Source organism: Antennarius striatus, chromosome 7 (genome assembly GCF_040054535.1).
Source record: "Antennarius striatus isolate MH-2024 chromosome 7, ASM4005453v1, whole genome shotgun sequence".
In the NCBI taxonomy this organism is placed as follows: domain Eukaryota; kingdom Metazoa; phylum Chordata; class Actinopteri; order Lophiiformes; family Antennariidae; genus Antennarius; species Antennarius striatus.
This window is the reverse complement of record NC_090782.1, coordinates 191,000-208,099: the sequence shown is the minus strand read 5'-3', so window position 1 is coordinate 208,099 and position 17,100 is coordinate 191,000. Positions and strand designations below refer to the sequence as shown.

The 17,100-nt window shown below is 44.3% G+C and overlaps 1 protein-coding gene across 4 annotated transcripts in view; it reads right to left on the bottom strand.

Annotated features, from left to right (window-relative positions):
- Window positions 1–16,879, bottom strand: part of LOC137598592 (epidermal growth factor receptor substrate 15-like 1) — a 78,661-nt gene extending 61,782 nt beyond the window's left edge. For 3 of the 4 annotated variants that reach the window (XM_068318914.1, XM_068318916.1, XM_068318915.1), the window contains exons 1-6: window positions 16,796–16,879; window positions 12,684–12,725; window positions 12,457–12,546; window positions 10,310–10,357; window positions 629–724; window positions 379–447 (exon numbers count right to left, since the gene is read on the bottom strand). In XM_068318914.1, the coding sequence (XP_068175015.1) occupies window positions 379–447; window positions 629–724; window positions 10,310–10,357; window positions 12,457–12,546; window positions 12,684–12,725; window positions 16,796–16,822 (372 nt within the window). In that variant the 5' untranslated portion in view covers window positions 16,823–16,879. The other variant, XM_068318917.1, reaches the window with a different exon arrangement.
- Between the last annotated feature and the right edge of the window lie 221 nt (window positions 16,880–17,100).

The window sequence follows — 17,100 nt, the reverse complement described above, 5'->3', positions numbered from 1 at the left end:
CCACAAATGAAAGAACATGAAGACAGGAGATTGCTAGACGTCCCTACTGACTACACTTCTGGTTAATTGCATATCTGAGGAGAAAAGTAAAGTTTCAGAAATGTAAATAAACATATTTAAAAGCCACCTTTGCAGGTGTTAACTTTCAAATTCAATAATTCAATATTTATACAAAGTGATCTTTTTTCTTAAACGTTCTTTCTTTTGTTTATCTTGTGCCTGCAGGAAATGCAGCAGAACCACCAGAAGGTAGCTGTGTGTGTGTGTGTGTGTGTGTGTGTGTGTGTGTGTGTGTGTGTGTGTGTGTGTGTGTGTGTGTGTGTGTGTGTGTGTGTGTTTGTGTGTGTGTGTGTGTGTGTGTGTGTGTGTGTGTCTCACCCTGACAGCCCATAGTAACTCTCCAGAGGACGATGCTGTGGAGCTCACTGAAGGACTACTGGGGTCTTTCTGAAATCAGCCAATCACAGCTGTCATGAGTGGATCTCTCATCCCCATTATATCTGAGCTTTTAATATTTACAGAAAATTTAATCACAGACATTTATGTGGTAAACAAGTCAATATTCAATATATATGTTCATATCAACACATCTGTTCATGGTCACGGAGAACACGGTTTGTCTACTCACAAACTTGGGTGGGGGGGTGGGGAGGGACAGGCTGGTCAGGCTGACCTCCTGGCCGCTCTGAGCACAAGCCACGAGCCGCAGGGCTACGAAGAACCCCTGAGAGCAGAGAGAACCACAGGCTGGCATGAGTTCTCTCGCAGCACTATGACGTGTGCAGATCAGTGTCACACGGCATGATGGGTAATGAAAGTTCATGGCGACTCCCTTCTGCACCTTGTTGGACTGATGCATTAAATGATAAAGCAGTTTTTATTTAACATCATGAACCTACACTACTACCAGACACCTCCAACATCACACAACCCCAGCCCTCCTCCACAATGTTTGCCCCCACCAATTGACAAACACACTCTAGTCATTTGACCCTCTATTGTGAGACAGAGCAGGAGAGTTAAAGATAATGAGTAAAAATGAACAGATCACCCGGTTTCCTCGGCCCCGGCCTCCCCCTCTTCCGCCCGCGGGGCTAAACCCGGTCAGCCTAGACAGCGTAGCACGTTAGTCATAGGCGACTCCATTACCCGCAATATCAGACTAGTGACGCCAGCAACAGTACGCTGTCTACCAGGGGCCAGAGCTCCCGACATAGAAGCTAACCTCAGGGTGCTGGCATCAGCTAGGGAGAAGAAGGGCAGTCAGAAACACTCCACCAACACACCTAGGAACATTATTATTCATGTTGGCACCAATGACATTAGGCTCCGGCAGTCAGAGGTGACAAAGAATAGCTTGGTTAGGGCTCTGGACTGCGCTAGGAAGATGTGTCGGCATCGAGTAATAGTCTCTGGCCTCTTGCCTGTGCGGGGGAATGATGAGACTTATAGCAGACTAACAGCTTTGAACCGCTGGCTGGCGCGCTACTGTAGGGAACAGGGTTTAGGCTTCGTAGATAACTGGCCTTCCTTCTGGGGCCGCCCCGAGCTGCTGAGAGCTGACGGCCTGCATCCTACTGGGGCAGGGGCAGCTCTTTTGTCCAGGAATATAGACAGGGCCTTACAGCGTCTTTAACAATAGCCATACAGCGCTCGGGCTGCAGGTGATTAGAGAGCCTGCTAGGGTAGTTGTTGATGCGGTTGTGGAGTCTAGACTAGGAAACCATCAGACTGATGGAATAGTTAGTGACGTTGAGACTGTCTCCTTCCCTCAGATTTTTAATAAAATGGCCCGGGACATTACCCATGTGAATCTTACTTCTGCTCTTATCACCATTGACAAGGTACTTTTCAGTGAAGCACCTGATCAGGTTATCCAAGACTCTATACCTGAAAGCATCCCAGTTATTGTATCACATCGTGTTTATAGGTCTTTACCTCCCAGATTTATTGAGACGCGGCATCTGATTAAGATTAATACATCCTCAGCTGTTAAACCGTCTAACAATCATGTTAGTGACACTACCACATTTCAATTTGGCCTTTTAAATATTAGATCAATGTCATCGAAGGCCTTGCTTGTGAACGATTTAATTCTTCAGCATGGCCTGGATATGATTGCTCTATGTGAAACATGGCTAAAACCAAATGTCTTCTTACCGTTAAATGAAGCTTCACCACCTGATTTTACATATGCTCATGCCGCAAGGGCTGATAAACAGGGTGGAGGTGTTGCTTTAGTCTACAAATCTATTCTGAACCTGACTTCTAATCTAGATATTCATTTTACATCTTTTGAGGCTCTTGTTCTAAAACCATCGCCTACAGCTGTACACAGCAGGCTTCATCTTGTAGTAGTCTATAGACCGCCTGGTCCCTATTCTTTATTCTTAGAAGAATTTGGTGAATTCATTTCGGATCTAATTACTCAATCTGATGAGGTTATGGTGACAGGTGATTTTAACATTCATTTAAATAACCCTAGTGATCCGTTGTGTAAAGCTTTCCTAACCCTCCTGGACATGTTAGGTTTCACTCAGTGGGTTCATGAAGCAACTCATTCCAATGGTAATACCCTAGATCTGATTCTATCGCGTGGTATAAATGTTACTGCTGTGACTGTCTCTCCTCTTACGTCAGTGATATCTGACCATTTTCTTATTACTTTTAAAGCAGCCTTTACTTGTCAAAATAGCATTACTCCTGATTTAGTCACTACTCGCCATATCGGCTTGTCAACGGTATCTAAACTTAGTGAGCTTCTACCTGAGGTATTGACTCCTTTTACTGTAGCAACAGGATCAATCGAAAATTACACTAGTGATCTAAACTCAGCTCTTTCTAGTCTGTTGGACTCAGTTGCACCTCTAAAAACTAAAACCATAGGGGTGCGCAGGTCTACACCATGGTTTAACGAGGAGACACGCGCTCTCAGACGGGCCTGTAGGAGTTTAGAGCGCAGGTGGCGTAAATCTAAATCTAAATCATGCTACATCTCTTGGCACGAGTGTGTCTTAAATTACAAATGTGCTCTGTCCACCGCTAAAGCTGCCTATTTCTCCAGATTAATAAGTAAAAATAAACACAACCCTCGATTTCTGTTTAATACTGTAGCCAGATTGACCCAGAAACAGTCAACGGCAAGCAGCTTGTTATTGGCGGCTGATGATTTCCAAGATTTTTTCTGCCGTAAAATTGATAACATTAGACATGAAATTACTTCTTCAGCTTCACCTGGATCAAAATTTGATGTGGTTCCTTCTCTGGGTGTTAAAACCCAACTTCTCTCTTTAACACACTTTGAGAATGTCTCTCTGGTAGAATTATCGAAGTTGGTCTCATTCTCCAAACCTACTACATGCCTCTTAGACCCTCTCCCTGCTAAATTAGTTAAAGAATTATGGCCATTGCTGGGCCCTACTATGTTAAATGTAGTTAATCTTTCTCTTGCAACTGGTGTTGTTCCCACTCGCTTTAAAGCGGCCGTGGTTAAACCTCTGCTTAAAAAGCCACATCTCGACCAAGAGTCTTTAAATAATTATAGACCAGTTTCTAACCTTCCATTCTTATCTAAAATACTAGAAAGGGTAGTATCTCAACAGCTCTTAGATTATTTATCATTAAGCGGTCTTTTCGAACCATTCCAATCAGCTTTTCGGGCCCGCCATTCCACTGTAACAGCACTTACCAAAGTTGTGAATGATCTCCTATTAAATCTGGACTCTGATACCACTTCTGTTCTCCTTCTTTTGGATCTTAGTGCAGCATTTGATACTATAGATCACTGTATACTCCTTGACCGACTGGAGAGACAGTTTGGTGTCTGTGAGTTAGCTCTGGCTTGGTTAAAATCTTATCTATCTGATAGGACACAATGTGTCTCCTACAATAATAAAACTTCTGCCTTCTCCGACGTCAAATATGGCGTACCTCAGGGGTCTGTCCTTGGTCCTCTACTATTCTCCCTGTATGTTGCACCTCTTGGTCAAATTATACGCAGCTTTGGAATAGGTTTCCACTGTTATGCGGATGACACACAACTTTATATGCCTATAAAAGCAGATGATCGATCTGAATTGAGTAAACTAGAGGCCTGTCTTTCTGCTGTGAATAGTTGGATGTCCAGTAATTTCCTGCTCCTAAACCCAGACAAAACTGAAATGTTAATCATTGGCCCTGCACGACATAGAAACCAATTTCAAAACCTAACAATATCTGTAGATAACTGTCTTATAACCCATAGTTCAACAGTCAAGAGCCTAGGAGTAACGTTAGATTCGACTCTTGCCTTTGACAAGCATATTAAAGATGTGACAAAGATCGCCTTCTTTCATCTACGTAATATTTCCAAAATTAGGTCCTCTCTAGCCATGGCTGATGCAGAAATTTTGATTCATGCCTTTGTGTCCTCTAGACTTGACTATTGTAATGTTCTGTTATCAGGGTTGCCTCGGTCTAGAACTAGGGGCCTTCAGATGGTTCAGAACACAGCAGCAAGAATATTAACTAAAACTAGGAAATTTGACCATATCACCCCAGTTTTGGCTGCATTACACTGGCTCCCGATTCATGTTAGATCCGATTTTAAGGTACTCTTACTAACATACAAAAGCCTTAATGGGCTTGCACCAACCTATCTGTCTGATCTTGTTAAACCTTATACGCCGACTAGGGCTCTCCACTCTCAGAATACAGGTCTCTTGTGTGTTCCTAGAGTTAAAAAGAAGTCAGCTGGCCAGAGGGCCTTCTCCTATCGGGCCCCTTTCTTGTGGAATAACCTCCCTATAAATATTAGACAGTCTGAATCTGTAAATGTCTTTAAATCTAGACTCAAAACATATCTGTTCGACCTAACATATAAGTAATATCGGGGATGGCGGTCTCAATGTTTAGGTTTAGCCTAGTCCTGCCGATGAGTCATAGGATTTCTTAGTTAGGCCCCTGCCTCCCATTAATTCTCTGCTATTCTGGTCCCTCTAGCACCACTCTCGCCCCTGCTATCTCTGCTATCTCTGTCTCTCTTCCTTCTTCTGCTGTTCTCTCTCACAGGCCTTTGTGTGGTGGATCATCGGCAATCGGCTACCTCTGTCTGCTTCCATGGCTGGCGATAGCACAAGCTGTACAGTGGTCCTGTTTCACCATCCACTAGGGGAGTGCTGGTTCTGCCTCATTTGGTTCTGCTGTGGTTTTGGGGTTTTGCCAGAGTAACCTTGACTTTAACTTTTTTGAGCTGAATGACTTAGGCACTGTCTGGTCTGTCCTCAGAGTGGTGGATCCTCTGATCGGTGACCTCTGTGTGCTTCATCGGCTGGTGGTGACTCGCTCTACTGGATGGATCGGCATGCCTTTGTTATACATTTATTGTTACTGTTATTGTTACTGTTATTATTATTGTGTTGTTAATCTGTACATGCGGTATCTATTGCTTCGTCTGTCCACTCCTGGAAGAGGGGTCCCTCCTCTGCAGTCTTCCTGAGGTTTCTCCCATCCATTTTTTCCCCTGTTAAAAGGGTTTTTGGGGGGAGTTGTTCCTTATCCGATGCGAGGGTCGCACTGCTTGCAGTGCACAAAGGTCAGAGGGATATCGTCCATGTGCAGATTGTAAAGCCCTTTGAGACATTGTTTGTGAATCTGGGCTATATAAAATAAATAAACTTGAAACTTGAAACTTGAATCATAATCCCCTGTGGGGTAAATGATTAGAGGTTATATTATAGTAATAGGAGATTTCAATGTTCATGTCGACAGTGTGGGTGATAGTTTCTGTGTTGGGTTCAAGTCTATGCTAGATTCTCTAGGCTTCTCACAGGTGGTGGATGGTCCTAGCCATAAACACCATCACACCCTCCATCTTATTCTTACCCACGGTGTAGATATTGTCATGATTCTGTTCATTTGATATGTTCCCAGTCTGTTATTATGTGAAGCTCATTATCTCTTGACAGGTCAAGTTGTGGCAGAGGGTGTGTCTGGATCGTAGCAGCTGACGAGACACACCAGTTCCCACTCCCACTCGATCTGAATTAATTAAACTAGAGGCCTGTCTTTCTGCCATGAATAGTTGGATGTCCAGTAATTTCTTGCTCCTAAACCCAGACAAAGCAGAGATATTAATCATTGGCCCTGTGCGACATAGAAACTAATTTGAACAACTATCAATATCTGTAGATAACTGTCTTATAACCCATAGTTCAACAGTCAAGAACCTTGGAGTAATGTTAGATTCAACTCTTGCCTTTGACCAGCATATTAAAGATGTGACAAAGATCGCCTTCTTTCATCTACGTAATATTTCCAAAATTAGGTCCTCTTTAGCCATGGCTGATGCAGAGATTTTGATTCATGCCTTTGTGTCCTCTAGACTTGACTATTGTAATGTTCTGTTATCAGGGTTGCCTCGGTCTAGAACTAGGGGCCTTCAGATGGTTCAGAACACAGCAGCAAGAATATTAACTAAAACTAGGAAATTTGACCATATCACCCCAGTACTAGCTGCATTACACTGGCTCCCGATTCATGTTAGATCCGATTTTAAGGTACTCTTACTAACATACAAAAGCCTTAATGGGCTTGCACCAACCTATCTGTCTGATCTTGTTAAACCTTATACGCCGACTAGAGCTCTCCGCTCTCAGAATACAGGTCTCTTGTGTGTTCCTAGATTTAAAAAGAAGTCAGCTGGCCAGAGGGCCTTCTCCTATCGGGCCCCTTTCTTGTGGAATAACCTCCCTATAGGTATTAGACAGTCTGAATCTGTAAATGTCTTTAAATCTAAACTCAAAACTTATCTGTTCGACCTAACATATAAGTAATATCGGGGGTGGCAGTCTCAATGTTTAGGTTTAGCCTAGTCCTGCTGACGAGCCGTAGGATTTCTTAGTTAGGCCCCTGCCTCCCATTAATCCTCTGCTATTCTGGTCCCTCTAGCATCACTCTCCCCCTGTTCTCTCTGGCTCTCTCCCTTCTTCTCCTGTTCTCTCTCACAGGCCTTTGTGTGGTGGATCATCGGCAATCGGCTACCTCTGTCTGCTTCCGTGGCTGGCGATAGCACAAGCTGTACAGTGGTCCTGTTTTCACAATCCATTAGGAGAGTCTGGTTCTGCCTCATTTGGTTCTGCTGTGGTTTTGGGGTTTTGCCAGAGTAACCTTAAAATATAACTTTTTTGAGATCAATGACTTAGGCACTGTCTGGTCTGTCCTCAGAGGGGTGGATCCTCTGATCGGTGACCTCTGTGTGCTTCATCGGCTGGTGGTGACTCGCTCTACTGGATGGATCAGCGTGTCTTTGTCATATATTTATTATTGTTATTATTATTGTGTTGTTAATCTGTACATGTCATATCTATTTCTTCGTCTGTCCACTCCTGGAAGAGGGGTCCCTCCTCTAGTCTTCCTGAGGTTTCTCACCATTCATTTTTTCCCCTGTTAAAAGGGTTTTGGGGGGAGTTGTTCCTTACCCGATGTGAGGGTCGTACTGCTCGCAGTGCACAAAGGTCAGAGGGAAATCGTCCATGTGCAGATTGTAAAGACCTTTGAGACACTGTTTGTGAATCTGGGCTATATAAAAATAAATAAACTTGAAACTTGAAACTCTGCTCATCAGCCTCATCTTAAAAGGCCTGGCTTTTCCCTAGGAGGGTGCCAGATTATTTTGTCCTGTGTTCGTGATGCTAGTGTTCCTAGTCTTCTCGTTGCTACATGCTCTTTTTAGTTTTGTGGATTTTTGTTAATTTTTGCTGTGTTGTTTCAGTTTCATTGCTCACTTGTGTTTTTGCCTGAGCAATAAAACTGTTTATTTTTACGTTTGTGTCAGTCTCTGCTCCTTGGGGTCCAGACTTGAACTACCCGTAACAGATATAGGGCACTTGACTATTTTCCCACAAAATGACTTCTAGTCAGATCACTCCCTAGTTACCTTTGACTTTGCCCTAATTAACATTAACCCACAGAATAAAACCATGTTGACTAGATCAATCACTGATTCAGTAATAACTAGATTTAAAGAAAAAATCCCCTAAGCCTTAGAGTCAGTTTGCTCCCCTGACTCCTATTCTAGTCCTAGCCAAAATATAGAATTTCTCACAGACAGTGTGGCTAACATAGCCCCGTTAAAAAGAAAAATTAAAAAAAAAGGAAAAGTCAGCCCCGCGGTTTAACTAGTCAGTCCACCTTAAACAGCGCTCCCCCAGGCTGGAGAGAATCTGGCGATCGACAAAAACTGACCTAGCTTATTCAACCTGGAAAGACAGCTTTACGTCATATAAGAAGGCTCTCAGTAGAAGTAGAAATACTTACTACTCTACTTTAATAGAGGAAAATAAAAACCACCCTCGGTTTCTTTTCAGCACAGTAGCCAGGCTGACTGAGAAACACAACAGTATGGAGCCTACCAGTCCTTTAATGATGACTTTCTTAGGTTTGTTCAAAGCAAAATTACAAATCTTAGAGATGAGATCTATTATGTACTGCTAAACACAAGTAAGTTAGCAGAGGAATCGACTAATTCTGGCAATACCCTGGGGTGTTTTCAGCAAATGGAACTCTCCTATTTAAACCCCATAATTTCCTCTGCTAAACCCACCACCTGTCTACTAGACACAATTCCAAGTACGCTCCTCAAAGAAGTTCTACCATTAATAAATAAATCTGTACTATCCATAATCAATCAATCCTTAAAAATTGGTTATGTACCACAATCTTTCAAAGTGGCTGTGATCAAGCCCCTCCTCCAGAAACCAAACCTAGATGCTGGCTTCCTCTCAAATTACAGGCCGATCTCTAACCTGCCATTCCTATCTAAGATCCTAGAGAACGTAGTGACCAAACAGCTAAATGACTACCTGTTAGAGAACAACCTGTTAGAGGATTTTCAGTCAGGTTTTAGAACAAACCACAGTACGGAGACTGAACTGCTGAAAGTCACAAATGACCTGTTAACAGCGTCAGATGAAGGTCTTCTGTCTGTTCTAGTCTTGTCAGACCTGAGTGCAGCATTCCATACTGTTGACCATAATATTCTTGAAGGAGATTGGAAGAGGAGATTGGGATTAAAAACTCAGCACTAGACTGGTTTAGGTCATATCTATCAGACTGATTTCAGTTTGTCTATGTCAATAATAAATGTTCAGATTGAGAGACTCTCACCTGTGGACTACCTCAAGGATCTGTTCTGGGGCCAATTCTGTTTAATCTATATTTTACCATTGGGAAATATTATAAGGAAACATAACATTAATTTTTATTGCTATGCTGACCATACTCAATTATATCTATCAATTAAAACCAATGAATCTGATCAGCTAATTAAATTGGAAACCTGCCTCAGGGATATTAAATCCTGGATGCTTCACAATTTCTTAATGTTGAACAGTAACAAACCTGAAGTCATTATTATTGGGCCAACGCATCTCAGAAATGATCTCTCTAACATTGTAATTCTCTTAGACACCATTGATCTGTCCTCCACCAGTGAAGTCAGGAACCTGGGAGTGATTTTTGATCAAGATCTGTCCTTTGGTTCTCATATTTAGTCTGTGTCTCAGACGGCCTTCTTTCATTTATGAAATATTGCTAAAATATGAAGCTGAGAGCTTTTCTGAAATTCCGACGTGATTTTGAGTGGAATTACTGATAAGAAAAGCAAAATACACAGACTTAAAGAAGCCAACAGATTTAGTGAAGATTTAAGCTGCTATATATTCTGGCACTATTTTTCTTCAGAGCGTTTCATTTCCTCTTATAAGAATGTTTCTGTGGGGAAGTTAGTTTTATCTAGGTGTGCAGTAGTAAAGCTGTTGCTGCTTTATGTTACGTATGAAAACAGGTGAATTCGTGTCGAACAGTGACAAAGGAAAACCTTTATCAACAACAAATATGGCATCAGCAGAGGAGGACGTGGTAATGTGCCTCATAAATACAAAGCAGCTCAAGTGGAGATGATGTAGTCATAGGTGCACGAGGACGGACAGTTTTGTGTTATCCTCCTCTTTTCTCCTGTTGTTGTTTCCACACATGTCATTCGTTGCCTGCATTTTTACTACACTGCCCCACCATTTTTTTGTTTTTGGTGGCATAATTTCAGTAAAACCCTGCTGCTGCATCCCCACGGCTGCACAAGGTAGCGTTAGCCTGTTTATTTAACATGTATTAATACTGAGGATATTATTTAACCGTGAAGTAGATCAGATGAATGATTTTCATGATTACCAGCTATTAATTACAGAAAGACAGACATTCCTCACACTATAATTACTGGTGCTGTTATGTAGAGGGACCACCAAAAATTAAGTCCTCAAAAAAAACTTCTTACCTGTTTGTCCAGATAGCCTTTACCATCAGGATCGGCCAAATCCCAGATCTGAAACACGTAACACAAATGAACAGAATTACAGACAAGAAAGAAAAATGAAGTTCTAAACATCAATCCCTGAGGAAAATCTTCAATTACCTTTATTATGTTCTGTATGTATGTTATGTATGGTTGTAAGGATGGATAGATATGTCATTTCATAAATAACTTCTCACCTTTAAAAGTCACCATGTCAGCCATGATTTCAGATATAGAGTGAAGGTCTCTCATTTTGTATTTAAAAAAATGAAATAAAAAGCCTCAGAAACATTGTTGAAATCTTGTTTCCTGAAAACAACTAAAACGAACGGCATCAGACTTCCACCTGTCTGGCAACACCGTTGAGCAGAGAATTCCAGACATAAACCAGTCTGCTTTGTCGTGTTGTGTTGGGTTACTCTTCAAAATGTCTGGCGTACCGTAATTCAGCGTTCTACGTGTATTTGTGGCAGATTGTTTCACAAGACAGCTATTTGTACATTATTTTTCACAAATCATACCATTCTGCCATTTACAGGCCCTGTAAAACACACACACACACACGGGGGGGGGGGGGTAGTGTGGCGGGCAGCTCCTTCCTGCTCCTTACAAAGTTAATGACTGAGAGGTATTGTGATCACTCTTGCTTTATACTGTATGCTGCACACTGCTAACTATTTAAGGCTGAAAAAAATGTCTGACCAGTCATTAACCAATCATCTGCTGTCCACTGATCTCCCAGTGTGCTGGTTGTGATGGACGGGGGAGTGTCTTATATACCAAACTAAACATTATGTTCATGAGGATTAAATACAATTGTGATTGTGCAGGCGGTATCACATAAGGAAGCACAAACCCCGGCATGACTTTATTTGGTCTAAGAAAACATTAAGATTAAGATCCAATTCAGTTAAAACAGACACATAATGTATTGTCAGTGCAGATAACTTATTTTATACCGCCACGTTTTTGCTCTAATGAACATTGTCAAGTTTACTATTTGAGACAGCTTTGAACATTGGTGCCAGCAGAAACAGGAGTTACAGACACAACATAGACCAAAGGTTGGTTTTTAATCCAAGGCCAATCCATAGCTGTGAACCAATGGGACGCACCAGCTACGAGCAACCAGACATCTCCAGCTCTGTGAGGAGTGCTAGGAGTGATCATTGATGAGATACTAAATTGGAAACCTCATGTAAAACAATTGCAAAAGAAACTAGCCAGAAGTGTGATCATACTGTGGCAAACTCAAAAACTATCAAATCAGAAGGCGCTTTATATAATATATTGTGCACTAATCCTGCCCTATCTGAACTACTGTGCTGGAGTATGGGGAAACACGTGTAAAAGTAGTTTACAACCTTTATCTTTGATTCAGAAAAGAGCCATAAGAGTCATCTAAAATGAACATTATAGAGCTCATACAAATCAATTATTCATTAAATCTAAACTACTGAAAATGCATGACATCATAACTATTAAACTGTACAACTCAAGTATAAAGCAGCCAAGAATACAATCACAAATATAGAGTAATGAGTCCAATTACCACCTGAGAGGAAACACACCATTTTTACAGAAGCGAAAACTACACTAAAAACATTTTCATTATATTTTACTGGTTCAAACTCAAACAAACTGGACAACGAAGTCAGGAGTATAGGAACTCTATCTGCCTTTAAAAAAACTTTTAAAAACTTTACTTTGTAAGGTTATATTTCAGACACACATGATGGTTAATATCTCAGATTGTTATGGCTTATTAAACTACACGTGTCATGCCCATGGAAAAATATCAGTGTGATCTTAGTGCAGCAACTGAGACGTTGAACTGATAGATTAGTAGTCAATACATGCAAGATGTTATGACAATAATCTAAAGGTGACATTTAATGCATGAATCTGGTTGATGATGCGTTGTAATGAGATGTTGTTGATTCAGGGGACGGGAACTTTACAAGCCAATGGCTTCTACCCGTCAACCCTTGTTTTTTCTTTTCTGATGTTGTTGCTGATGTCTCGACACTGATGGAAGTGAAGTCTGCTGTAATAACATGTCTCGAAATTTAAAAAAAGGAACGCTGACACTATCAGCCACAGAAAATACATTTGTAAGCACTACTTACCTTTCCCAATGTCATGTCAGGGAGTCCAGATTTTTTCAAGAAAAACGCAGCTTCTGTCGGTCCTACCCTCCCTGTATTTCCAGGATCCACCTTGGAGCAAATGCACACATCTTAGTCCAGGTGCAAAGTATTGTCTAATGAGTCTGTTTGATAATAACTCCCATATGCTCCATTCACACCTACCAATATAGAGAGGCAATATACAGTCATGGTGACCATCATCTTACCTGTCTGTAAAAGTTCTCATAAACAGGGTTTCCATTTGACAGCTGTGGAAAAAACAGAATATTATTCAATCATCCATCCATCCATCCATCCATCCATCTTCAACCTCTTATCCGGGGCCGGGTCGCAGGGATGCCCATACTTCTCTCTGCCCAGACACCTCCTCCAGCTCCTCCGGGGGGACCCCGAGGCGTTCCCAGGCCAGCCGAGAGACTTAGTCCCTCCAGCGTGTCCTAGGTCTTCGCCGAGATCTCCTCCCGGTAGGACATGCCCGGAACACCTCCCCAGGGAGGCGTCCAGGAGGCATCCTGAACAGATGTCCGAGCCACCGCAGCTGGGTCCTCTCGAGGGGGAGGAGCAGCGGCTCTACTCCGAGCTCCTCCCTGGTGACTGAGCTCCTCACCCTATCTCTAAGGGTGTGCCCCCCACGCTTTGGAGGAAACTCATTTCAGCCGCTTGTATCCGGGATCTTGTCCTTTGGGTCATGACCCAAAGCTCCTGACCATAGGTGAGAGTAGGAACCTAGATTGACCGGTAAATCCAGAGCTTCGTCTAACGACTCAGCTCCTTCTTCACCACCACAGACCTACAACGACCACATCACTGCAGAAGCTGCACCGATCCGTCTGTCAAACTCACGTTCCATCCTTCCCTCACTCCTGAACAAGACCCCAAGATACTTAAACTCCTCCACTTGGGGCAAAGACTCTCCACCGACCTGAAGAGGGCACACCACCATTTTCTGGTCGAGAACCATGGCCTCGGATTTAGAGGTGCTGATCCTCATCCCACTCTCAGCACACTCGGCTGCAAACTGTCCCAGTGCAGCTGAAGGTCCAGGTTTGATGAGGCCAACAGGACAACATCGTCTGCAAAAAGCAGAGATGAAGTCCTTTGGTCCCCAAACCGGACTCCCTCCAGATCCTGGCTGCTGCACTCATGAGATTTATTTTAAATATAGCGACTTACAATCAGTTCATTCAACGTAGGAGAAATACTGATCATTTCCAATCAAAGGGTGACCAAGTCAATCAAATAATAATTAAAATAATGAGAATTATTGGTTGGGGACCTCTGATCTAGGGGTAACGGAGACAATGACACCTGAAGTGTGTTCAGGTCCGGTCTACTCCAGTTTGGTTTCCTTAACGGTCACTGCAGAAAATCCCACTTCACAGAGACAGGAGGTTGGAAATGGAAGCAGGGATTAAGATACTTTTAGGGTCTCAGGATAATCGCCCTTGACCCACACGCCCTTCTGGCCTCTCACCAGCCCAGGCAGACCAGAGACAGGGGTCACACCAGCCCACGAGACACACCAGAGATCTCCAGCGGGCCGCAACCGCCCCGCCCCATGGTCGCCATTCACAGAGAGAAGGCTCCAGAGGTGGATGGCCTTAGTACACCGCCAGTCACCTCAGCCAGGACCCATCAGAGGCCCACCGCAGCCAACCGAGCCCCGCCCACACCCCAGACCTAATGAGACAGCGACGCCAACACCAGCCCACACCCTAGCACACAGTAAAATAAGACTACCGTCCACCAACCCCCGCTCAATAGCTGTGGACCGACGCACGCCACCGAGCCAACCGGCCCCGACAATCCGGACAGGCCACAGGAGCAGCGCACACCTGTACACGTATGTAGATGTCTACACGTGTGATGGTGACTAACAGACTAATGCCTGGAATGGAAACAATCATTTCTTCTTCACTGACGGCGATGCCACAATGAAAAAAACACAAAGCTAGCCCTCTGATGCTAGCCCTCTGATGCTAGCCCTCTGATGCTAGCCCTCTGATGCTAGCCTGGGCTTGCACCAGGAGCTAGTGTGACTAAGCCACTGTGGCTCAGAGTAAAAGAATTGAGTAGGCCCAGACAGTGGCGCAGTGCGAGGACGACCGACGCTCGTTGCAGGAGGGGGGTGTGGAGGGACACCACCCCGGGGGAGTCCCCCTGGCCTCCCCCGGGAAATTTTTTAGAGAATGGGTTGTTGTCCTGCATTCTGAGGACAAAATCTTGTGTTCAGTTTCCCTCCAAAAACCCCCTAAAGCCAGCAGCTGGAGCTGAACTCTCTTTATTTCTGTCCTACTTGATGCAGGAATGAATGTGAGATTCAACCATTGAAAACTTCATTCACTCTGAAGATACAGTCAGACTAAATATTACTCAGTGTTTACTGGTAGTTTACTGAGACTAGAAGACATTTAACTCTGACCACCACCATCACCATTGGTATGTCAGAGTTTAGTTTAGATTATTTATTTAATTCAATAACATGATTTTTCATTTCAATTTAAAAAGACATAAAACATCAAGCGAGGTGAAAACACATTTACATCATCGCTGGTTATTCCTGCTGGTCAGAGGGAACAAAAGTCTAAGACTACCAACAAGTATTGATCATATCTTTCATTGACCTTCTGATCGGTCTGTCTCCACCCCCCCACCCCCTCATTAATAAACCATTTGTTTATTAATGAGGACTTTAACACAAACTCTACTAGAAACACTGGATTCTTTTGATTGATGGTCCTCTCCTTGTCTTACACCAACTCACGGGTTCAGCTTGGAAAAAAACAATTTTTGTTTTTCATTGGACGAAAGGTCATGACCCCAGTGCATATTTAATGATCGGGAGCGTCACTTCGGCCATTTCCGTCGGCATGCGGAAATAGCGGCGCTATTTCCGCTAGCGCCAGTCGCTAGCAGCAGTAGCGGAAGTAGCGGGGCTAGCGCCGCTCGCTAGCGGAGATAGCGAGCGCCGCTAGCGAGCGACAAAGTTGTAAGTTTTAGCGTTTTTTCCGTAAAAATAAGAACGCCACTGTGGCTACACAGGCTAGAAACCTGGTGGCCAATGTGGGACTGACTTCGCCTGTGGCGGAGTGGAGAGACGCTGGAGCGGACCGGACATTAAGGATTCAACGTTTTCATTTCAATCTAAAAGGCATGGAAAATATCACACTAGCTCCTGGTGCAAGCCCAGCTAGCCCTCTGATGCTAGCCCTCTGATGCTAGCCCTCTGATGCTAGCCCTCTGATGCTAACCCTCTGATGCTAGCCCTCTGATGCCATCCCTCTGATGCTAACCCTCTGATGCTAGCCCTCTGATGCTAACCCTCTGATGCTAGCCCTCTGATGCCATCCCTCTGATGCTAACACTCTGATGCTAGCCCTCTGATGCTAACCCTCTGATGCTAGCCCTCTGATGCTAACCCTCTGATGCTAGCCCTCTGATGCTAACCCTCTGATGCCATCCCTCTGATGCTAACCCTCTGATGCTAGCCCTCTGATGCTAACCCTCTGATGCTAACCCTCTGATGCTAGCCCTCTGATGCTAGCCCTCTGATGCCATCCCTCTGATGCTAGCCCTCTGATGCTAGCCCTCTGATGCTAACTCTGATGCCATCCCTCTGATGCTAGCCCTCTGATGCTAACTCTGATGCTAACTCTGATGCCATCCCTCTGATGCTAGCCCTCTGATGCTAGCCCTCTGATGCTAACCCTCTGATGCTAGCCCTCTGATGCTAACCCTCTGATGCTAACTCTGATGCCATCCCTCTGATGCTAGCCCTCTGATGCTAACTCTGATGCTAACTCTGATGCCATCCCTCTGATGCTAGCCCTCTGATGCTAACTCTGATGCTAACCCTCTGATGCCATCCCTCTGATGCTAACCCTCTGATGCTAACTCTGATGCCATCCCTCTGATGCTAACCCCCTGATGCTAACCCCCTGATGCTAACCCTCTGATGCCATCCCTCTGATGCTAGCCCTCTGATGCTAACCCCCTGATGCTAACCCTCTGATGCTAACCGTTATCTGGGACCATGACGCAGCGGCTGGCGGTGCTCGGTTCGTCGGCCCCGGCTCTGACCGTCACCCGGTCCCGACCTGCGGCCAGCGGCTCTCCAGTGCGGAATGTCGTCCGGACGACGCGTTATGTCGTCCGGTCTAAGTCACGCCGCTGCCCGCCGGTCCGTCACGAGGCCGCTAACCGGCGGACGGCTCGCGCGCAGCCCCGTTACAGCTCGAGCCACCGTCACGGTAAACACGCGCTCGGTGACGAGAAGCAGCGGCGGCCCGACCGGAGGAAGAGGAGAGAGCAGCGGTACCTGAGGCGGGGAGGAGAGGGCTGCCATCTTCACTGCTGCTGCTCACACACACACACACACACACACACACACACACACACACACACACACACACACACACACACACACACACACACACACACACACACACACACACACACACACACACACACACACACACACACACACACACACACACACACACACACACACACACACACACACAAGGTACTATAACACGTTCTATTCTGCCATGACGTCACGATGAATATTAATTAGATGCGCTGCAGATCAGAAGAAACACGCTGGTTTGTCAATAACTTTAT